A 14,719-nucleotide genomic window follows, 5' to 3' on the forward strand; every position below is an offset into this window, starting at 1 on the left:
GAAAATTTACTGTATTTGCTTATTATTTCTAATAGTTTTTTGATGCAGTCTTCAGGGTTTTTTATATAAAGAATCATGTCTTCTGTAAAAAGTGACAGTTTTGGCCTGACCTGTGGTGGCGCAGTGGATAAAGCGTCGTCCTGGAAATGCTGAGGTCACCAGTTCAAAACCCTGGGCTTGCCTGGTCAAGGCACATATGGGAGTTGATGCTTCCTGCTCCTCCCTTCTCTCTCTCTCTCTCTCTCTCATTCTCTCTCTCTCCTGTCTAAAATGAATAAATAAAGTCTTTAAAAAAAAAAGTGACAGTTTTACTTCTTATTTCCTAATTTGGATGCCTTTTATTTCTTTCTCTTGCCTGCTTGCTCTGGCTAGGACTTCCAGTACTATGTTGAATAAGAGTGGTGAGAATGGACATCTTGTTTTGTTGTTGATCTTAGAGGCAAAGCTTTCATTTATTTACTTTTGTATGATATTAGCTGAGATTTTGTCATATATGGCAAAATCTTGAAGTACTTTCCTTCTATATTCATTTTATTAATATGTTAAAACTCACTTATTTTGATGGTTTTTGAAGACACTTCTCATAGGGAAAAGCCAGAATGGACAAACTTCAAAAAATATTTGCTTAATTCTAGTTAAATTAGAATACATATGCTAAAGAAATTCAGAAAATATAAAAATGAAGAAAGTAAAAATTTTAAGCTCCTGGATTATATAGATAGTAGGGATGAAGTAATGATTAAGGAAAACTTGCATCTAAATGTTGATAATAAGAAAACCAGTAGTTTTAGTTTTGGCTCACTTCAGAGGACCTGCTTTGAAATGGTTTTTTTAGGATGTCTTGATTCAAAGTCAAAATGGAGAAAGAAGCTCAGTGATGTACCATATTTCCCCATGTATAAGACACACCCTTTTTTTGAAAAATTTGGGGTCTAAAAACTGCTTGCGTCTTATACAGTGGTTATAGTTTCCTTTTTTTACTTGCATTTCCTACTTTTTCGTGCTTATTGTCCTTGTGCTCATTATTTCGTACTTGTTACCGGTATAGGGTTATGTTTTACCACATTCTACCCAATAATGGCTCAGAAAAGATTTTCTTACAGTGCTGAATTCAAGTTAAAAGGGATCCAGTTTGCAAAAGTAAATGGAAGTCGTGCTGCTGAATGTAAGTTTGGTTCTGCTCCAACTGAGAAATCAATCTGAGACTGGCTACGGGAAGAAACCCTACTGAAAACGCCACAGCAGAAAAAGCCCATGAGAGGCAAGTCAGCAAATGGCCTGATTTAGAGAGGAAATAAAAGATATGGATTGAAGAGCAAAGGGCAGTTGGAATTCCTGTGTCCTCAAAATTGGTTCAGCATGAGGCAAGAAGAATTGCTGATGAAAAGGAAGTTACTGATTTCAGAGGAGGACACAGTTGGTGTTTCAGGTTCATGAAACAAAATAGACTAAACATGTGTACACTCACCAGACTTTCCCAAAAGATGTCTGAAAGCTATGAGCCAAAGGTCCTTGAATTTTATCATTTTGTCATTCAATGTCAGAAGACACATCAGTTTGAGTTGGTACAGATTGCAAATATGGACAAAGTCCCCCTTCAATTTAATGTCCCAAGTAACAGAACTGTTGATAACAAAGAGGGTGAAGACTGTAGCTGTGAAGACAAGTGGACATGAAAAGAGCCATTATGCATTTGTTCCAGCTTGTTGTACCGACAGAACCAAGCTGCCTCCTCTTCTGATTTTCAAAGGCAAAACAATGCCAAAAGAAGACATTCCTTGAGGAGTGATTGTCCGTGAGGATTGGATGGATCAGGATGGTTGAAGCTCTGGTTTGAGAAAGTTTGGAGAAGGAGATCAGGTGGGCTCTTAGCAAACCTGCCTTATTGGTGCTTGGTCAGTTCAGGACACACATAAAAAAAGCACAAAGATTGCTGCAGAACAAAACCCAAAACTTGCTGTCATACCTGGAGGCTTGATATCCCAGCTCCAACCATTTGATGTCAGCATTAACAAACCCTTCAAAGATGCCATGAGAGACGAATGGGACCAATGGATGAAGTGTTCTGGGGACAATTTGACACCAGCAAGAAGAGTGAAGAAACCAAGTATAGGAGAGGTTTGTACCTGTGTGAAAAGATCCTGAGATAATATCACAATTGAGATTGTTGTCAAGTCATTTAAGAAGTGTGGCATTTCAAATGCCATAGATGGAACTGAGGACAAGGCAATATATGAAGACAGTGATTTGTCATCAGACACAGATGAGGATGAGCTAATGTATGGGAGTTTTGACAGTGGTGAGGAGTTGTATGAATTTTGTGATGAATAAAACTTGAATTCAATAACTTTATGTAATACATTTTTTTTCAGATTTCAGAGCGTTTTATACATGTGGTAATATGGTATTCCATTTAATTTTATTTATTTATTTATTTATTTATTTATTTATTTATTTATTTATCACCGAGACAGAGGGCCAGATAGGGAGAGACAGGAAGGGAGAGAGATGAGAAGCATCAATCCTTCATTGCACCTCCTTAGTTCATTGACTGCTTTCTCATATGTGCCTTGACCGGGGGCGGGAAGAGGATGGGGGGCTATAATGGAGAGAGTGACCCCTTACTCAAGGTAGTGACTTTAGGCTCAAGCAAGCGATCTTTGGGCTCAAGCCAGCGACCATGGGGCTCAAGCCAGTGACCATAGGGTCATGTCTGTGAGCCCAACCTCAAGCCTCCAACCCGGCGCTCAAGCTGGTGAGCCTGCATTCAAGTTGGATGAGCCCGCCACTCTCAAGCCATCAACCTTGGGGTTTCGAACCCGGGTTCTCTGCATCCCAGTCTGACACTCTATACACTGCACCACTGCCTGGTCAGACTAGTTCTCACATTTATTATTGAAGTAGTGTTGGTATTCATCTCTTTCTTATGAGTAAGGAAACTGAACCCTAGGATCTCATAGCTAGTAAATGTTGAAGCAAGATTCAAACTTACATAAATACTTTGGTTTTCTTTCCTTCAAATGCATACACATCTCTCCTTTGGATATTTATATTTGGAGTATTTGATATAAATAGAAGGAAAACTTAGATTAATATAGACCATAAAACAGTCTATGTGTTTCTTGATTAAAGAAAATATATAAATATATATATTTGTATATTTCATTTAACATTTTAAAAGCAGGTGTTCAAATTTCTAACATTTTGAGTGTCCAGTGCATGTGTACTGACACATGCAAAATTATGAACATATTATTTAGCAGATTTACATGACTAAAGCAGATATACATGGGCACAACAATGTTTTCTCCTTTTCCTAGCTGTTTGAGTTGGGTCCCGATGGAGGAGATCATGAAACTGATGGAGACCTTCTTGCAGAAACTGATGTGTTGGCTTATGACTGTGCTGCTAGGTAATGATTTCTTCATTATTCAGTGTCATCCTTACAAAAATACTTAATATGAAAAATTCATTATAAATGAATAAACATAATTTAAAAAAGGAAGTTTTAAATAATCTTGTGATCAGACATGAGAAATTAAATTATATATTAGGTAAAGTGTTGCGTTTAGCAATACTGCATTAAAACTAGTATTCTTCATTAAAACTAGTATTCTTCATGTTTGTATTTTACAAGATAAATTAGCTATTTCTAAATCTAAATTAAGATGGAAATACTTTATACATATATTATACACTTTTATGCATTGTTTAAAAAACATCTAATATGCTAGTGTTCTATTGATATGATACAGCTATTTACTATCTAACATTATATATATAGTGTCAGATAGTCATTGTGGGCCATAATTCATATCAAATGTATATGCTAGCATCATACCTATAGTATCTGCTTGATTATAACACACTTGGGGGATGAGGGAGGTAACCAGCTTGACTGAAACCTCTTAAGAGGTTACCAGAATCAGAATGTTTATTTATGAAGATTCACGAAGTAAGAAGAGACTTAGCTTTTATCTATACTCTCTGTGTAATTCTGAGAATTACTTAACTGTGTTATGACAGATTAGTGAATTGAATCAGGGAATATTATGATGAGAAAAGTGAATAGATTGATTTTAATAATAGCACACTGTACTTCCTACTGAGAACTATGTTAAGAAAACTTTGGTGTACATAATCTTTTTGTTATTGAAAATCTACATTTTTAAAAATGGTAATAAGGCATTGAATTTATTTTTAGCAGATAAATATTTTTAAGAACAAAATAGTAAACCTAAAGAAAATTTTGATCATTTCTTCACGTTAGGCATTAACCAATATCAAGAGATACTTCGTGTGTGTGTGTGTGTGTGTGTGTGTGTGTGTGTGTGTCTGTCTCCCCGAAGTTAAACAGAGGAGATAGACAGACTCCCGCATGCGCCCAACTGGTATCCATCAGGCCTGTCCACCAGGGGGAGATGCTCTGCCCATCCAGGGTGTTGCTCCATAGCGGATGGAGCCATTCCAGCGCCTGAGGCAGAGGCCATTGCGCTGTCCTCAGCGTCTGGGCCAACTTTGCTCCAGTGGAGCCTTGGTTGCAGGAGGGGAAGAGAGAGAGAAAGAGAAAGGAGAAGGGGAAGGGTGGAGAAGCAGATGGGCGCTTCTTCTGTGTGTCCTGGCCGGGAATCGAACCCGGGACCTGCACACGCCAGGCTGATGCTCTACTGCTGAGCCAACCAGTGACTTATTGAGTAATTTTTTTATGTTGTATACAAACGAAGATTAGAGAAATTTCGGGAAAGTTGATGAATTTTAATTAAAGTCTTAAGATACCATTGTCATTTAGCATTTATTTTTACGCTTATGATTATGAGTCGGTTATATAATGTATGACTTTGTACAGACAGTCATCTAGATTTTCTTCATTTTCCTATTAACAAAGCCCAGAATCCTAAGGCTAGCACTAAAGGACATCCATAATTTTTTACAGCATCTTCTATAACTTTTTATTTAATAATCTTCTGTAGCTACCTTAATACTATGACCTAAATGACACCTTGCCCTTTTCAGACCCTCTTTTGTACTTTTATACCCCTACAAACCCTCATGACATCCTTTCTCTATTCCAGCTATAGGCAATCCACATTTGTTCCACTTTGTTACCTAGAACTTTGTAATTTGCATCTATGTGTATCAGTTACCTTATTTATTTAAATTCCTATCTCTCTTAATTCAGTAAACGTTTTTGTAGTTATTGTGTGACAGACACAGTTCCAAACACTGTATTGGAATTAACTCAATTTTCAGAAGTGATTTATGAGGTAGACATTATTTTCATCCCAATTTTACAAGAAGAAACTGAATTGTAGAGAGGATGTGGTAACTCGTTGGAGGCTACACAGCTAGCAAGTAACAAAGCTGGGCTTTGAACTCACGGAATCTCATTCCAGAGGCTGGTTCTTAACATGCTACATACAGCCCAAACACTTTAGTTAAATCAGTTAACTATAAAACTTAAATTCAAAGTTTTGTTTTCCAGAAACACTGGCATGGTTTTTTAAACAACAATTTTTAAATTTTGGTCTTATTTTTATTTTCATTTTTTTGTATTTTTCTGAAGCTGGAAACGGGGAGAGACAGTCAGACAGACTCCCGCATGCGCCCGACCTGGATCCACCTGGCACACCCACCAGGGGGTGACGCTCTGCCCACCAGGGGGCGATGCTTTGCCCTTCCGGGGCGTCGCTCTGTCGCCTGGGGCAGAGGCCAAGGAGCCATCCTCAGCGCCCGGGCCATCTTTGCTCCAATGGAACCTAGGCTGTGGGAGGGGAAGAGAGAGACAGAAAGGAAGGAGAGGGGGAGGGTGGAGAAGCAGATGGGCGCTTCTCCTGTGTGCCCTGGTCGGGAATCGAACCCGGGACCTCTACACGCCAGGCTGACGCTCTACCACTGAGCCAACCGGCCAGGGCCTGGTCTTATTTTAATATGAAAGTTTTACAATATTTAAGTAAGTCTTAGAATTAAAGATGGAGGGTGAAGAAATGTAATACCATCACCATAACAAAAATAAATACTAGTTGTGTTCTTGCTAGACCAGCAGTTCTCAACCTGTGGGTCGCGACCCCGGCGGGGGTCAAACGACCAAAACATAGGGGTCGCCTAAAGCCATCGGAAAATACATATTTATTATACAATACATTTTAAAACACAGGTCGCCTAAAGCCATCGGAAAATACATATTTATTATACAATACATTTTAAAACACAGGTCGCCTAAAGCCATCGGAAAATACATATTTATTATACAATACATTTTTAAATAAAATATGTATTTTCCGATGGCTTTAGGCGACCCCTGTGTTTTGGTCGTTTGACCCCGCCGGGGTCGCGACCCACAGGTTGAGAACCGCTGCACTAGACCTTTTTAAATAGAGAATTTTTAATATTGTTTGACAATAATCTTACGATACAGTGGACTTTATGTTTTGTTTATAAAGGATTTTTAAAATAAATGTATGTAACAGATATGTAAAGGCATTGGGTTTTGACTCACTGATTTTTTTTCTCAGAGAAAAATATGCAATGATGTTTGATGAACCTGTTCTACTGCAAGCTGGATGGTGGTATGTAGCCTGGGCTCGAGTGTCAGGGCCGAGCAGTGACTGTGGATCTCACGGACAAGCTTCTATTACCACAGATGATGGGTAAGCAGAATGTTCAAGTGTTAGTTAAGCATCTCTCATTTCTGGCAGTTGAATATTGTTTAGAAATCTCAAGAGGTTTTTTTAGTAGAATAAAAATCTTGGTAAGGCTAGATCATAAAATTACTGCTAAAATTAGATTCATATAATCTCGTGCCAAATTAAAATCTAGACAGAAAAGAGAGATAATAGAACTTTAATTCTTTGCTCTTGTTAGGTGGCATTTGTATCTATTTCTGGGTATTACATTGTTTAAAAGCTTGTTACCAAATTAGAAATTGTATAGGGAAAGTGACAGTGATAGTGAGGAGTTTGGAAACAGTAAAAATACAAATATAAACTTGCTATAACATTTGACAGTGCTTGTGAAAATAGTTTATAAATTTTAAGCTTCACCAATATGAATTGGTATAGTCTTAAAATATTGGGGTAATTTTACTATTTAGATTTCATGCATAGAATTCTTTCCAGTTTCAGAAACACCTTTATATATAGTTTCTCATTTGATGCCCTCAACAACTTTGTGAAGCAGTTGCTATCCACATATTACACTGGGGAATAGAGAGACAAAAGGTAGAATTATTTGCTTAAAGTCATTTGGTTACTGTGTGGTAGACTCAAATCTGGACCTGGAGATTTGAGGCGTTAGAAAGAATGAAATCAAGGCGTTAGAAAGAGGGTTTGGTATAGCTTTAAAACCAACCTACTCTGTGCTCTGATTCATGTGTTTGAAGAACCATCAATTCTAAGGGAATTACAATTTATTTTTTATTGTATTTTAGCATAAACTATTTTAAATGTTGTGTAATAGTTATAATAGTTAAATAAATGTTATATAATAGCATATTTCAAGTAATTTTGTTTAACTCAAAACAGAGCTGACTAAAAAAAGAATAGACTAACTTATCAGGTGAATTTCATGTTGCTGAACATTCAAGTAGAAGACTGCAGAAAAATTAAGTCTTACTGTATGTGTCCTTTTGGACTTACTGTAAGACTGTGTGCTGGATGGAACTGGGGAGATCCTAGACTGTACGGTTCCCAAATACAGTTCAACCTTGGAATATCATAGCATTTTGAAGCGAAAGTTTATAGTGTATCTAATTAAGCAGCTTTTAAACTGTTTGTAAGTTGAAATATTTTGTTAAAAGCTTCTTAATCTGGTTAAAGTTGAGCTAGGAGGGACAGGACAGCTCTTCACCTAGTAGTTCCTGACCAGGTTCAGTTTCTTCATTTTATTGATTAAGCAATTCAGAGCTAGTATTAAAATCAGAACAATATATTTTTATTTGTATTTCTTTTTCTTAAAGAATGTATGTCAGTTCATTAACATATTTGAAAACATGATTGTTAAATTACTTATTTTTTCAGTGAATCCTGAACCACGTTGGTTTTGGTGTCATTGTTATATTTTCTCTTCTTAGGGTTGTTTTCCAATTTAAGAGTTCAAAGAAATCAAATAATGGTACAGATGTTAATGCTGGTCAGATACCTCAATTATTATACAGGTATTTAGCATGTTTATAGTTAAATAATGTTTACTTTTTGCTGTAATTAACTAGGATCACTATACACTATGATATAAAAAGTGAGAAATTATTTGAAGCATTCAGCAAATTATAATATAGTAGAAATATAGCTGTATTTAACAAAATCATTTAATGTTTGTATATTTTTACCCATTTTCTACATCAAGATTAATTTTAAACATTACCTCAAGACTCAGATTATCTGTATTATGCCAATTACAATATGTTAATGGCTTGTATAGGTTGGGGCAAAAGGAGGCTTACAGTTGTTAATATGCAAAACACAAAGTTTATTATTATACATTTTAATTATTGTATTGTTTTCCATACGAACAATTGTTAACCGACTTTTGCCCCACCCTGATTTTGAATCTGTGTTGATTATATTATCAGTTTCTGAATGTTATAAACTAATACAATTTGTCTTAGAGAAATGAAATCAAGGCGTTAGAAAGAGGCTTTGGTGTAGGCCTGATTAATTTGCTGCAGTCTTATGTTTTCTTGTTCATCTTGTGATGAAATGAATTGGAAAATTCTATGCTGTTGAAAGTTTTTCACATTTACTTGAAAACTCAAATAATAACTTGATTTATGTATAATATTTATATATTATTTTGACCCTTTATTTAAGAATTTGTAGTACTTTACTGTAATTGAGACATATGAAAGCATATGCTAATATCCATTTACTTCTAAAAGATTACTGCAGTAATTTTTAGAATAAAGTATGCAAATAGATGTAAACCCTCACTCAAAGTGCCATTCTTACTTTAAGAAGTAAAAATCAAAGGAAATACTTCTCAAACAGTGATTCTATATCTTCCTTTCTAGAAATCATTTTAAGAATCTGGATATGTATAAACATCACTTTTCCCAAGAAGTGATATTTGTTTGTTTTTATGCTCTCAATTATAGTTAAATTTGTAATATGTAGCGTTATGAATATAAGTTGCTTGGACTACTCCTGGGTACACTTGTTGAATAAATTTTAAAGAGTAGAATTTAATAGTAGCATTAATACAGAACGTAAGTTATATATGTTGTCTAGTAAGAGATTCACTACTATCCAGTCTTACAAAGGTGGGATTTAAATAAATGACAAAATGCTCAAAATTTTGCTTAACATTGGACAATGTTCCTTAGAAGCCCCATTTTGGCATTTCACCCAACAAAAATATTTAAATGTATAATTTCATTATTTCACTGTTACAAAAATGTATATTTTGAAAGGAAAAATGTCATTGGCCTTCCAGCCTAAATTTATATGTGTCTGCTACCTTCAGACTTCCAACCAGTGATGGCAGTGCATCAAAAGGCAAACAGCAAACCAGTGAACCTGTACACATTTTAAAGAGATCTTTTGCCAGAACTGTCTCAGTGGTAAGCCAATTTTTTAAATTTCAGTTTTTCTATACAGTGCTCAGTTTTATTTGATGTTTATCATTTTCCCACTCTTCTAAGACTTTATTTCAGCATAGCTTTGTGAACTCCAATTTGTTATTATATTAGCATTTACATTCCAGGCCCTAGGATACACACTTTAAATAATAGGAAAATAGAAATCGTGAATGATTTTAACATACCTTGCTATTTCTGAAATAACTGGTGAATTTTTTAATAAGTTGTGTATGAATAGATATGCTGAAAGAGTTAGACAGTGATGGAAAACTTAGGGGTGGTGTTGACCAGAAAATGTTATTATAATGCTTTAGGAACTATAAATAGATGGAGTCTCACTTGACATCACCATTCTACATTTAAAGATTCAACAAGCTTTTGGGACTACCTCTGAAGAATGGAAAGTCACCATGATATAATTAAAGTATCATGGTAGTCTTGCTCAGGAAGTCTTGCTCTTTCACTTATTAGATAAGGATGCTTATGCAATTTAACTACATAAACTATATCATAGCGTCATTTTGAATTTTTAATGACAGGGATACAGAAATTCTTTTCAAATTATAAGGTACTATATGAATGTGATTTATTAATGTAGCTGGTAGTCTGTCCTATTAGTGAAAAGCAAAGAGAAATGCTTTTTCCCTTATTAGTTTTTTGAAACACAAAATTAATACATGTCTCTGGTAGGGAGTAGGGTAGAGTAGCGATAAAACCAAACTAAACATATATTAAAGTTTTTTTTCCCCATTACCCAGTTAATACTATATGAAACTACCATTTACATGTTGCTGTATTTTCTTCTGGACTATTTTTTTATTCATATACACATTTATTGGTTTGTATATACAGTATGATGGGAACCTTTTTATTTGTGTTTGATCATACTTCAAGTTTTGAATCATTGTTTTTCAAAATTTTCTAGTATAGCCTAACCAGGCGGTAGTTCAGTGGATAGTGTTGAACTGGGACACAGAGGACCCAGGTTCAAAACCCCAAGGTCGTCAGCTTGAGCCCAAAGGTCACTTGGCTTGAAGCCCAAGGTCACTGGCTTGAGCAAGGGGTTACTAACTCTGCTGTAGCCCCCCTGGTCAAGGCACATATGAGAAAGCAATCAATGAACAACTAAAGTGCCACAAGGAAGAACTGATGTTTCTCTATCTGTTCCTCTCTCTGTCTCTGTGAAAAAAAATTATTTTCTCTAGTACACACTGGGGACATATTACACATTAGTACATTTAGCCCTATTTTGATTTTTTCTAATGTTTGCATCATATTCCATAAATGGTTATATAGTAAGTCTTAACATCATTGATAGGTTCTGCACCATACGCTAAATGGTATATAATAAAACAAATTTACCATAGGCTAATTTATATAAACAAGTGTTAGCTCCTACATACCTCATCGTTAAAATGATGTCGAGTAGAAAAGGCATTATTTGAGAACGCACTGTGTTCTAATTTATTCAACTCTATTCCTAGCAGAGAACTGTTTGTTTCTAAATTTTACTTTTATATCCATATATATTTGTCTCTGATTACTTATGTACTTATGTCAGTATTTCTACTGGAAGTGTGTTTATTTAAATTTTGGTTTATTATACCAAATTGGCCTTTTAAAAGAACTGTGGCAGTTCTTAGAGAACGAGCTTTGAATATGAAACTACAAGAATTTTGGCTTCTTGATAACTTGGATTTTTATAGTGTTAAGATCATTTTGCTATCTTTTGATCCAAATAAGTATCTTTGATGCTGTTGTTTCTTTTTTAGTTACCTCTTTTTTCTGTGCTTATTATTTTTTTTATAATTATGTCTTAAGTGGCTTTGTGGTAATTAGATAACTGTAATCTTTATATAGAAAACTTATTCAATCATTTCTTTAAAAAATAAAGCTCTGGCCCTGGCCGGTTGGCTCAGCGGTAGAGCGTCGGCCTAGCGTGCAGAGGACCCGGGTTCGATTCCCGGCCAGGGCACACAGGAGAAGCGCCCATTTGCTTCTCCACCCCTCCGCCGCGCTTTCCCTCTCTGTCTCTCTCTTCCCCTCCCGCAGCCAAGGCTCCATTGGAGCAAAGATGGCCCGGGCGCTGGGGATGGCTCTGTGGCCTCTGCCCCAGGCGCTAGAGTGGCTCTGGTCGCAACATGGCGACGCCCAGGATGGGCAGAGCATCGCCCCCTGGTGGGCAGAGCGTCGCCCCTGGTGGGCGTGCCGGGTGGATCCCGGTCGGGCGCATGCGGGAGTCTGTCTGTCTCTCCCTGTTTCCAGCTTCAGAAAAAATGAAAGAAAAAAAAAAATAAAAAAATAAAGCTCTGAACTCTTATTCTTGATAATATATACCAGAGAACTAGAATTTGGTGGGAATGAGGGAATAAGTGCTTTGCTTTAAGATTCATCTATTATCTCTCATTATGTAAGCATGATAAAACCTATAAGCCAGCTATAACTACAGGGCTTCTCACCCCTGTAAACTCTAATTTTAGAATTTTAAAAAATCTGAGTAAGAATTTTTTTTAGTATTTTTTGAGTCAATTTTTATCTTCTTTTAACTTGCTCATTAAGAGTTGGCTTAATTTGTACTTTAAAGTTTTATATGTTGATATAAAATAAGTTTTTTGATATCACTGTTATGCTAAAATACTTTATTAAATTCAAATATTATTCAAGTGTTTAAAATATTTTTGGTTTATTTGCACATTAATAACAGTTTTATTTTTCTTTCAAGTAAACATGCATTTATAAGTGTTTTTTTCCTTCTATAATAAACAAAATTGGTTAGTAGTTTAAGAACCTTAAAAATGTGTTTTTAAATACGTAAATACTGAAGAATATTGTTTTTTAAATACATAACTACCATTTTTGTCAAGCTTTAGAGATTCTTCTAATGCCAGTTTAATGAATGGACTAATAAAATGTCTGTTATTTGGCCTACCAAGACTCAGTAAGAAACTTCAAGATAAAGTTTTTTTTTTTGTTTTTTTTTTTTATTTATTCATTTTAGAGAGGAAAGGGAAAGACAGAGAGAGAGAGAGGAGAGAGACAGAGAGAGAGAGAAGGGGGGAGGAGCTGGAAGCATCAACTCCCATATGTGCCTTGACCAGGCAAGCCCAGGGTTTTGAACCGGCAACCTCAGCATTTCCAGGTCGACGCTTTATCCACTGCGCCACCACAGGTCAGGCAGAAACTTCAAGATAAAGTTTTGAAGTTGATTGTCATCTTTCCATTTGTTTCAACCTATGATGTCATTTGATCTAATTGTTATCTCTTTCTTTATGTTCTGGATTAGGATTGTTTTGAGTCATTGTTAAGTATTCTTCACTGGAGCTGGACCACCTTAGTTTTAGGAGTTGAAGAACTTAGAGGATTAAAAGGATTCCAGTTCACTGCTACACTTCTAGATTTGGAGAGATTACGCTTTGTCGGTACCTGTTGTCTGAGGTTATTGCGTGTCTATACTTGTGAAATTTACCCAGTGTCAGGTATGATTCATTTTTTAAATGACGTTAGGGGAGAAAATATTTGAGAATTGAGAGGGTTTATATGGGGATAGCCAAGAGTTTATGATCCCCATCTGCCTTTAACATGCTTCTTAACACATTGCAGACCAGTAGTTTTATTGTTAGCTTTACCCAGTGGCCAGATAAATTATTTTTATTACTAATGACAAGAGACTAATCACTCTTAATTCCTTTTGTAATTTTTAACTTTAGTGAGTGTGTTTTTCGTTACATTGTTTCTCTCTAAATGACAACAATGAAAAACCAAAAGTTCTTATAATTGGACACAAGCCTTAGAACAGAAAACACAAGAATTCTCATGATCCATCCACAATGTAGGACGTTTTCAGCTTGTTATGTGATGCTTATTTATTGACTTATAAAGAGTAAAATATATATATATTATGTCATTCTGAAAACAAAAAGTCATATTAGACTAAAATACTCTAGTAAAGTGTTACTTTAAAGAGATTCTGTCAAATAAAAATATTTTGAACAACTTATTTGGACTTGCATGCTGATGCCAGTGTTTTGTTTTGCTTGTTTTTCTGTTCAGATTTTAAAAAGAAATAATTTTGGACCACACTTTATCTAATTTGTTTCCTTTCTAGGTTATGAATACTTGTGATTTTTTTAGTTGAATTTTATTGAATGTTTTTATGCTTATGTATTATTCTATTTAATTAGCTATCTGCTTTGTTCCCTTAAAGCTACAGGAAAAGCAGTTGTAGAAGAAACTAGCAAATTAGCAGAATGTATTGGAAAAACCAGAACTTTGTTAAGGAAAATTTTATCAGAAGGAGTTGATCACTGCATGGTGAAGTTGGATAATGATCCTCAAGGATATCTCAGTCAACCCTTGAGTCTCCTAGAAGCTGTCCTTCAGGAGTGTCATAACACTTTTACTGCCTGTTTTCATTCTTTCTACCCAACTCCTGCTTTACAGTGGGCTTGCCTTTGTGATCTGCTGAATTGTTTGGATCAGGTATTTTAAGTTTATAGAATTTTAATTGAAAGTATATTACTTAATGCTCTTTAAGAAAATAAAAACTAGTTTTCTCAATCTTTGTAACTTTTATAAAAGGTAAATCAGAAAATGTTTGGTATATATAATTTAATACTCAGAGTTCAAAAAAGATTTTTTTCTGTTATATCAGTTTTTAGTTATAAAATTGTCAGGCTGATGAACCTATAGATGAGTGAGCGTGTGTGTGTGAGTGAGTATGTGTATATGTGTGTGTGAGTGTTTGTAAAAGAGGGAAAGATCAATAGTGAGTATGCAAGAGGCCGGACAGCACTGAAAGGGCAGCCCCGCTGCGCCGTATCTGCAGGACAGTCCGGAGAGAGCTGTGAGTGAACCTGCATGCTGACATAATTCATTCCTTCATGAGAAAAACCATAATCCTCTAACCGTGTATGTACCAATCACAGTTTTAAAACACCAGAAGCAAAATATTTCAGAAAACTAAAGGGACAAATAGATAAATTCACATTTATAGTTGAAGACTTCACTGCCTCTTTTTCAGTATTTTTTTTCAGTAATTAATAGAATAATGACAAAATTCTGTAGGGATAAGAGATTTGTGCAGCACTATCAACTACCTTGGTCTAATTGACATTTAAAAAACAGAATGTGCAAATTCAGTATTCAAAT

General features: G+C 35.4%; 1 protein-coding gene across 16 annotated transcripts in view; it reads left to right on the forward strand.

Moving 5' to 3' along the window:
• MYCBP2 (MYC binding protein 2) overlaps nt 1-14,719 on the forward strand; it is a 333,902-nt gene that overhangs the window by 149,463 nt on the left and 169,720 nt on the right. For all 16 annotated transcript variants that reach the window (XM_066236389.1, XM_066236395.1, XM_066236388.1 and 13 more), the window contains 6 exons: nt 3,321-3,412; nt 6,513-6,647; nt 8,069-8,152; nt 9,457-9,553; nt 12,855-13,047; nt 13,776-14,050. In XM_066236389.1, coding sequence (XP_066092486.1) covers nt 3,321-3,412; nt 6,513-6,647; nt 8,069-8,152; nt 9,457-9,553; nt 12,855-13,047; nt 13,776-14,050 — 876 coding nt within the window. The remainder of the gene's footprint in view (nt 1-3,320; nt 3,413-6,512; nt 6,648-8,068; nt 8,153-9,456; nt 9,554-12,854; nt 13,048-13,775; nt 14,051-14,719) is intronic.

The sequence above is a fragment of the Saccopteryx bilineata genome, chromosome 6 (genome assembly GCF_036850765.1).
Source record: "Saccopteryx bilineata isolate mSacBil1 chromosome 6, mSacBil1_pri_phased_curated, whole genome shotgun sequence".
Classification (NCBI taxonomy): Eukaryota; Metazoa; Chordata; class Mammalia; order Chiroptera; family Emballonuridae; genus Saccopteryx; species Saccopteryx bilineata.